At 46.5% G+C, this 9,789-nt stretch overlaps 1 protein-coding gene across 1 annotated transcript in view; it reads right to left on the bottom strand.

Annotated features, from left to right (window-relative positions):
- DOCK4 (dedicator of cytokinesis 4) overlaps window positions 1–9,208 on the bottom strand; it is a 130,722-nt gene extending 121,514 nt beyond the window's left edge. The window contains 1 exon segment of the mRNA XM_061562849.1: window positions 8,968–9,208. Within this exon segment, the coding sequence (XP_061418833.1) occupies window positions 8,968–9,004 (37 nt within the window). The 5' untranslated portion in view covers window positions 9,005–9,208.
- Between the last annotated feature and the right edge of the window lie 581 nt (window positions 9,209–9,789).

The raw sequence follows: 9,789 nt of genomic DNA on the forward strand, positions 1-9,789 counted from the left end.
GGAGATTTTGTTAGAAGGGTTGAAGGCCGCTGGTCAAGACTCATGACAGAATGACAGTCAAAGGAGCTGTGCACACCCAAGAGGGTGACTACCGTGGAGATGGAGCTATGAAATGTAAAGATACTAAACTAGTTTTTAATTTACCAGGTAAGGCTCACTGAGCTATGTAGCTCTTTTTCAGAAGCGACCTGGCCACAAATGATAGCTCAATGAAGTGGCTAATCATGTGGATATTTATAGCAGGCAAATACTCGAAACGCTCATTTCTAAATGTGGAGGTAAAAACTGGGGTACCCAGAGAAAAATCGACGCGACCACGGAGAGAAAGACATGCAGACTCCAAATACACAGGCGTCAGGGTCGGTATCGGACCCACGACCTCTTGCCTACCGGGCGAGGTAGTTAACATCTCGCCAACACGGTGTCACGGTGGAGGTGCCGAACGGACTGCTGCATCGCGAGCGAATGAGAGATGGTGACAGCTTGCGGGGAGAGGCCTTCATCCAGCGGTGTATTGACAAGGGGATGTGAATTATTCCATATTATTTAAATCGAGTGATTGTTCTGTCATCCAGGCCAGATTTTTTTAGTTTTTTCCCCCAAGAATAAAATGATTCATGGTGTTGAATGCTTTACAAAAGTCAATAAAGATAGCACCGGAGTGGTTCCTTGGTCCTGGGGAAGCAATAGATCATTCTACAACCTTTGCCCAGACGGCCTTACTTGAGGATTTTACGGGGGATGCCAGACTGATTTGTAGATAAGAAATGTGTAAGCTCATCATATATCATCACAATTTCATTTCATAGACACCTATTGTTCCAATTATTTAAAATGAAATAGGGAGGAAATTAATTGGTTTAAAATTACGAAAATACATTACTTCGTGTCTGTTTTCACACTGCAGGAACATGTCCCAGTTAGGATGAAATGTTCATTGCAATATGTGAAGAGCTGAACTAAAGCAGGGTGTCCTCTTTGGTTCTTTCAGTAAAGTCACGTGGGTATTAAAATAAAATAAATCACGACGTTTCGATTGCAACACAAGCAATCATCATCCCCGGCTCTCTCGGTCTCCCACTTCCAGCCCAGCCCAATTCCCCCCGTCCAGCCTCACGTCCCTCTCCTAGCGTCCACCTTCCTCTCCCTACCCCCCCTCTCTCTCCCCTGTTGCCCCTCCCCCCTTTCTTACCTATATAACCTCTTACCACGGCATCTCTCTCTCATTTCAGCAAAAAAAAAATATTGCTGTGGTTTTCCCACCTGATGATGATTGCTTGTGTTGCAATCGAAACGTCGTGATTTATTTTATTTTTATACCCACGTGACTTTACCGAAATAACCAAAGAGTATGGATTCCTGCAGTCACGAAAGCTTCAAATCTAGATTAAAGCAGGGTATGTTAATTGAAAACGTTTTGGGGCCTCAATACCATCTGGTCAACATGCTTTACTAACCTAAATGCGTCGTTTCCTCAGGCATTCAAATATCAGAGAGCCACGTTGGGCCAGTTACTGGTACGCACTGGGATAGGTCGTCTATTCGTTGAAGCGTGCGGCTCCGCGAGCAAAAGCTTTTTCCTTTAATCACAATATGGACATATCTGTTCCATGTCCCGCACCTCCGATTAGTACGGTTGGCTACCTAGTTCAACATACATATATACAGGAATACCAAAAATTTAAGCCTTGAGCAGTAATACAATTAATCACTTTGCAGCAGTACATTACTGAGTTTAATAAAATGCTCATTGAGAACTTGAGGAATTAAACAAATAATTGCTCGTTAATGGAAGCATTACTTTTTAAGAAAATTCTGCCCAAACATCCTAGTGGTTTTGAGAATCGGTGAAGCTTTGCTGGGTATTATCATTTATTGGTCTTATCATTAGATGTATTGCGGATGCATCTGTGCGTATTTAAAAAAAGACGTTTCCTAAGCTGCATAAGCTCAATACAATCAGGAATGGCCCATTTTACGATGAATTTGTCAAACCACCCAGATACGTTTTAATTGGTGCATGCAGTTTGCAAACAGGAGAGAATTCATCACCAAAGCAATTAACGCCCAGATTTATGTCAGAAATGGCCTACAAATGGTCCCAATTAATTTCCATTGTCACAAATACAATTATTCAGATTAAATTATGTCAGAGCAGCATCACGTTCCAGACCATGTGGGTGGCTTTCGCATGCTCTACTTTATCCACAACATACCGCTGCTAAAAAAATATCTGGCAAAACAACCCCTGCTTGGCCACCATCCTTTCGAGTGGAGCCAAGTTGCGATACCGAATAAGACATGTTTTGTCCAGCCTTGCGGTGAGGTCTCGTCGGCTCGGCTATTCATTGATACATTTGTTGATGCGATGAGAAATGTCTCTACCCACGGCTACACCACGGGAAGTGGAGTAGAGTCGAGGATATAATAGATTGGGGGGGGGGGGGGGGATGAACGGGCAAGAGGGAGAAGAGAAAGAATGGGAAATACCAGGGAAGGGATGGAGTAGCAATGGTAACTTGGGAGCAAAGGTGTCAGCAGTGATGAGGATAAGGAAGTTGTTGAAATGTTCACGAGCTTGCCTCGTATACAGGAGGTTGTGGGTTAGATCCCGACCCCAACACCTGTATATTGGGAGTTTGCATGTTCTACCCGTTGTCGTGTGGATTTTTATCCGGGTTCTCCGGTTTTTCCCTCCACATTTAGAAACATGCATTTAGTGTATTTAGCCGCTATGAATTTCACGTGATAAGCCACTTCGATGATATATCATTTGTGGCCAGGTCGCTTCTGAAAAAGAGCTAAAGAGCTCAGTGGGCCTTACCTGGTAAAATAAAAATAGTTTTTAGTTTGGTTTTAGTTTTTCTGCCACCACAGCTAGCAAATAAATAAATAGGATGATTATGTTATTTTATACCTACGTGACTTTACCGAAAGAACCAAAGAGTATGGATTTCTGCAGTCATGAAAGCTCCAAATCAAGATAGGATGATTATGCTTATGCTTACAGGATAATTTGTCCTGCAGGTAATGCTAGCCATCACCACAGCACAGGAATGTGGACTTTCAACAGATGAATATATTTAGCGCTGAGTGTTCGCTTAAAAAAAAAAGACGCGTTCACGTTATATAACTGAAGTAGAGATCATTTACCAAAGACGTGCATTACAGGGCATGCAAAAGATGCCGCTAAGTGATGTGTTTAGAACAATGGTATAAGCGGAATTGTAACGCTCCATTCAGATAAGAAAAAAAAACAATACGAACGAGAAGGTCAAAAAAACGAGACGAGAAAAAGAAATGGATACTTGCGTTGAATTGAATCGAGGTCCGATACAGTATCCTGACCATCTATCAAATCGCTGGGAGGTCAAAACCCACCTCAAGCGTTGTGTACCGTATTCAGATTAAAGATTCAGCGATGGAAGGGCAGATTGAAGGAGGGGAAGGTGGAGCCAAGAGGGAGGAAATTGGAAGTGAAATGTCACCGCCGTGACCTGTTAACGACTACGGAACCCGATCTCGTCAGATCTCAGAAGGTAATCGGGGGGAGGAGGGGGGGGGCTGAACCTGTATAGTGCTTGGATAGGCACACATCAGGTGTTTGTCATTGGTCGCAGTGCGGATACGTTCTAGGCAAGTGGACACTGCAGAAAATTCCATTGTTGTGCTGTACTGTGCTCCAACATCTACGCTTCACCAACCTGCTTCCTGACCAGCGCGATGAATCGTGATCAAATCACCCCCCAATGACTACGCACGGCGTGGCGAGGCCCTCATCCAGCAGTGGATTTCGTCTTCTTGCAGATGGGCTTGTAATAGCAATTCTAGATTTGAAGCTTTCGTGACTGCAAGGATTCATATTCTTAGGTTTTTTCGGTAAAGTCACGTATCAAGTGAGCTATTGTGCTGTGACAGTTCCACCTGAAGACGGAAGCTTGTGTTGCCTCCGAAACGTCGTGATTTTCATTTTATTTTTTATTTTACTTTTATTAATTTAAATTTTTTACCTATGTGACTTTACCGAAAAAACCTAAGAATTTGTAATAGCAACCCCCACGTGCAGGTCTGACAATTGCCAACGCACAGTCTCGTGGGAGTGGGGGGGGGGGGTGCAAGCTGAATGGACGTCTTCAATGCCTTCCCCTGAATTTCCCAGGATCACCGTAGTTCAACGGGCGGTCAGGATTTCCGCAGCGACATGCCGGGCACTCTCGGATTTAACATTTTTATAAGGCCCGTACACGCACATGCCTCCCAACACAGCAATAACAACTAATTCTAACCTCTCTTTTTTTTTCTGGTCAACCGGGGCCCTCTCGCCCCGGCTGTCATGAGGCTGCATGAGAGCATTGCTGGGGCCACTCTCTAAGCGCTTTAGCTGGAGGATTATGCCGCATGGCACCCCGAAAGCTGCATGGTGCTTTGGCAGCGCAGGACAAGTGCCGTTTGGGCGTAAGGACACGTGCTGCTGATCCGGGCTCCTACACGTAATTGCGCTTCAACGAACGTCGGAATGCGGGCTTGCGGTGGTGGTGGGTTTTTTTGGCACTAGGGTGGTGTCACAAAAACACGAGGCTGTGTCTCTGTAAAGCGTCAACATAAACGTGAGAGCGGGCGTACAAGCTGGCACCAAAAGTGTGTGATGGGCCGCTCCAAGGCTTTGCACATTCACGCACATACACACACCTGGCCAGCTCGTCCGTACACAATACGTCTTCGATGTCATGCGCAGAGTTATGTCCTCGAATGCAAAACGCTAGAAAATGGAATTGTACGAACGTCCCCGATTTTGGGCCAGCTTAAGATAATAAAAAACCTTTGAACCTACAATTGAGGCTTTCCTCAATAATTAAAGGTCATTATTATGATTATCGATTGGGAAAGAGTTGTTATCAAACCGCACTATGAACCCGGCGACCCCAGTTCAATTCCCGGTCAAGGCGTATTATGTAAGTGGTGAGCAGGGCTTAATCTCAGCTTGATCTGCAGGGGAAAATAGTTTCACACGCGGCATATGCCTCTCCCTATGCCTGTGGCTACGGGTCTGGAAATATAGATGTTCCTGGGGCGATGACCCGGCATAACCACGGCTGAAATGAAGACCTGCTACCAAATGATGTAGTTGACCCTGAGTGCGAACTGAGCTCAGGTCGGCCTGGTTTACAGCCTCAAGTCACCACCTCTCAGCCGATAAGACTCTCGCCCGCCTTTGTGTGTGTAATCTCAAGGACAACCCATGCTTCGACCATATCAGGGCTACAACGTCAACAATGCAGGGGAATGTACACACGACAGAATGACAAGGGTGTATCTTATTTAGAAAATAATATTTTTAAAAAAATCCTTGATGGATCGTGCGCTAAACGCTGTGATGTGTCTGTGCCTACGCTGTGATTCCGTTGCCGAGGAATTGACCTAGGCAGTACAGTGTACCCGGCGTGGTGGTGAAGGCCACCTATGGTTTGTTTGTAGTCTTGGCATGAGATGAGATAAAATGTGTATCATTTAAAACACAAATTATTTGATAACTGCATTTTTTTTTTACGAATGGGATTCGTCAAATGCACTGGCTTGAAAGGATTAACGATATAAAATGCGACGTTTCGGGCACACGGCTTAAGCAGTTACGAGTGCCACGGACAGCGATTGAGATATCAATCATTCAAAATAAGGCAGTATTATTTGACGAATGTGTTTACATTCCTAAAAAAACTAGGCTATTTAATCACAAACGCAGGCTGTTATTAAATATGCATCGTTGTACTCCAAAGCACACCCCCAGTGCCTCATAACGGTAAGGTACGGCCTGCAAGTGTTACACGTGTGTAAATGGTGTTCATGCACAAGCCCTCTTGTCAATCCACTGCTGGACGAGACGTGGGACCTCCAACACTCAACTCGCACCGCTTCAGCATTGCTGGACAGCGCCTCAAGGTGAAGCGGTGGACCAAAGGGCGCGGGAGCATAGAAGTACCGTACAGCACAAGTCTGAATGTTGCTGCGCTGCCCTCTGCTGCCCACCACGTAGCACCCCCCCCCCCCCCACCAGCACCGATAGCATCCCCGTTTTGTGCACGGACTGCTCAATGCACGTGCTTATCCAGGCTGGAGCGCTGCTTAGTTTCTGACATTTGACGAGGTCATTCGCATTCGGATCGATTTGTGGTTGCACTGCGCGCGTCGTATTCTGTGGTCACGCTGCGTTGTTTTGTTGTTGTTGAGTCTAACTTAAAAAGAAAAACGAAATGTCAAAGCGCTACTTGGATTTACAGAATTACGGCGGCTCAACGCACAAATCGTGGGGTTTCTTCAAGAGGAGTGGGATGCGACACGAAGCCGCCGTGATTATTGCTGTAACAACAACAGAAGATGAAGAGACCCGGGCACGGGTTGAGCATCTCCGCGGAGGGGTAGAAAAGAACTGCGATGGAGATCAAACAGATTTAAACAATTCCCTCTCCCCGATTCAACGCGTTCTGTTTACGAATTTGTTCGTGTTTGTGTGTGTGTGCGTGCGCACGTGTGTAGCGTAGCGGTTAGATGCTCGCTCCCCTAGGTCGACTCAGCCTCAAATGAGTACCTTGCACCGTGTGTAAATATCGCCACTGGAGATACAAAGGCAGTCCGGCGTGGTGCTGGCCACCCACCCCCTCGTGTGCCGTGAGGGCACTTGCCCCGACAGTCTGTTAAGGCTACACGAGGGAGCTTTGCCTCTGCTGTTTATACACAAGAACGTGTTTAGTCAATTATACAAATCTCCATGTGGTCAGCAGCCACGAGCCCACGAATGTCCTAGATAATGACACGAAATTAAATACTTTGCGTATAAAAAAATATTGACACAAATTAAGAACTTATTATTATTCCTCGAAGAGTGAATTAGATTGAAATCTGGATGGATCTGGCAGGCACAGACGGCACGGCGAACAGGCAATAACCAGAGGTGTGGACTCGAGTCATGTGACTTGGACTCGAGTCAGACTCGAGTCATGAATTTGATGACTTCAGACTCGACTTGGACTTGCATAACAATGACTTTGTCCCACCTCTGGCAATAACCACTTACGAAACGTATCACCCGCACACGTTTTGAATAATCAACTTTTGTTGATTTAAAAAAAATTGGCACAATTCATAGTCCTGTCATGACGATGAGTGTTGTTCTTTTGTCGCTCGCATTATTTTCTATATACGGAGGAAAATCGCATTTAAATCGCGATGCCCTAGGCAAGAACACTCGTAGAACAAACGACGCGACTCAACGTGAGTTAAAAAAATTAACCCGTAAAAACAAAGTTTTTCTCTATAAATCCTTTATATGCGTGGCGGCTAGAGTCATCTCGTCCTCTGGCTTGAGATGGCTGCCACCTATGGGTCAGATGATTGCCTGCCACCATTAAGCAATTGGTAATTAAATATAAAAAGAATTCCCTAAAAAGTGTAAAAGTTTGGAACAAAAAATTTCACGAAAATTAATTGTCACGCACAACGAGTCTGTGTGCAAAATGTCAGCTCGATTGGATCACGGGAAGTGGGTTAAAAAACGACCGAAAGATTTGCACGGTCGTAAGCGCGCAAGCAAGCAAGTGAACTTAATATAAAGGATTTAATAAAGACTTGAGTGTAAAAAAAAACGTGACATTTCTGAACGCTGTTATTGCAAACACCTTTTCACGGGTGAATGGGATTAAAATAACGTCAAGTCATTTTGGACCCATATTCTGCAAACTAATCGTATAAAATACGCAATCGTACAAAAAACATCACGTGAAAATACTTCATGTGTTCAGCGTGTCTCTTTCTTAATTAGATTCGGATTTTTTTTTATTTTTAGTGGTGGAAACAATTCACTGATATGCGCATAAATGTTGTGATTTCAGAGGTGCAATGTGAATTAATAAATAGGTTAATCTAAAGATCAAGTGAATTAGTGCAACACAAATGAGAGGGGGAGCGAAACGCTGCGTGTCTTGTCAGCATCGGCAGCATCATTTATGATCACAAGCAACATTATCATCATCATTAGCAGCAGCCATGATCAATGCACTCCTGCATTAAGAGCAAACGCAACACTTTAGATCAAACTCAGTCAGCATGGATAAACTCAGCAACATAATGGCTAGATGTGTACGCAATACGCCATGTCCAATAAGTTAATCTGTTTTAAGGAGAGGCTGTGTTTTCGTATCAACACAACCATCAGCATGCAGCATCATCATCAGCATCACGACCATCATAATCAACAGCATGCAGCATCAGCATCATCATCAGCATCACCAGCATGCAACATCATGATCAGCACCACTAGCATCATCATTACCAGCATCATCATCAGCATCACCAGCATCGCCATCATCATAAATCCCACAACTGCATTCGCTAGCAACCACTGACTCACACAAAGGTGGGCTGTACACATCTCCACTCTTACATCCCAGAGCTGCTGCTAAACATTCCACATTACAATCACGAGGACCAGTCCATCCGTAAACCGACAACAGCACTCGCAACAACAAAGCGCCAAAGTTGTGTACAGACATACAAAGATCACCCCAACCCCCCCCCACACATCCAACATTCCGACACAGACTGTTGGGGCAAGTCCTTCACATGACCGTGTAACATAGTTGCGAGCACCGAATGCCGCGGTGTTGTGGCAAGAACCACGCCCGGCCGCCTTTGTCTCCTCCAGTGGCAATCGTTCGTAGTATTCGCCAACTGACCGAACTCCGCTTCAAACCGCTGGGTTTGGAGCGCAACGCGCTCACCGCTGTCCCACCGCTCCCGAGAGAAAAACACACGACAGCGAGCGAGGAGGGAGGGTAGGAGGGAGGGTGATGCATGGGAATGCAAGCACAGATAGAGAACGAGAAGACTTGCAGGGGGCGAGTGGGAAAACAAAGAACGCCACCGAGATTACATCCACTCCATCCCCTCCATCCCTGTCCACAGTTGCTCGCTCACCTACTCCCAACTTCTCTCGCTCCGTAGGCGACCACATGGCGACCCCGGTCCCGGTCCCACTCCCCCACCACCACCACCACCACCTCCCCCCCCCAGCAGCTCTGCGGCTCGACTCGGCTCACGCAGCCCACCCCGGGGGGTGCTTCTTCACTGGTGCCGCCGCCGGTACGCCATGCTGCTGCTGCCGCTGTCAACGCCGCCGCTGCTACTGCTGCTGCTACGACTTGTCACGGTGGCACGCTCGTGTTTCTGAGTCTACCCGCTCGCTCTCCCCTCTCGCTCCCTCCCCTCCTCCTCTCTCTCTCTCTCTCCCCTCCCTTCCCTCCTCTCTCTCTCTCTCCCCTCTCCTCCCTCCCCTCCACCGCGCGTGTGTCGCTGTGCGTTGCAATGTGTCAGTGCGTGGAGACGTCGCGTGGGTCTTTGTGACGTCATTTTTTAAAGAGCAGCTTCGCTTCGACGTCACCGCAGCGGCAGCAGCGACAGGGGGGGGCGTGAAAGTAAAACACGGGTGACGTCATAAGGCAGGGTCGAGTTGGGAAATGTTGGCAAATCGCCTGATGAAGCTGGTTGTTGTTGTTGTTGTAATCGCCGGCGGAAACGTCGTTAACTCAAATTGTAAATGTTGTGGGTTTTACTCTCCAACACACCGGTGTGCTGAAGTAGTCACTGATTTGGGGGGCGTCCATAAATGACGTCACGCGATTTTGGCCGATTTTTGACCCCCCCTCGTCACACGGCATCACAAAAAGTCAGACCCCCCTCTAATATGACGTCACAATGCTCTGCCCCCCCCCCCCTTAAAACCATATTTCCATTTTGAAA

The sequence above is a fragment of the Lethenteron reissneri genome, chromosome 30, assembly GCF_015708825.2.
Source record: "Lethenteron reissneri isolate LAM-NWPU_2019-01 chromosome 30, ASM1570882v1, whole genome shotgun sequence".
In the NCBI taxonomy this organism is placed as follows: domain Eukaryota; kingdom Metazoa; phylum Chordata; class Hyperoartia; order Petromyzontiformes; family Petromyzontidae; genus Lethenteron; species Lethenteron reissneri.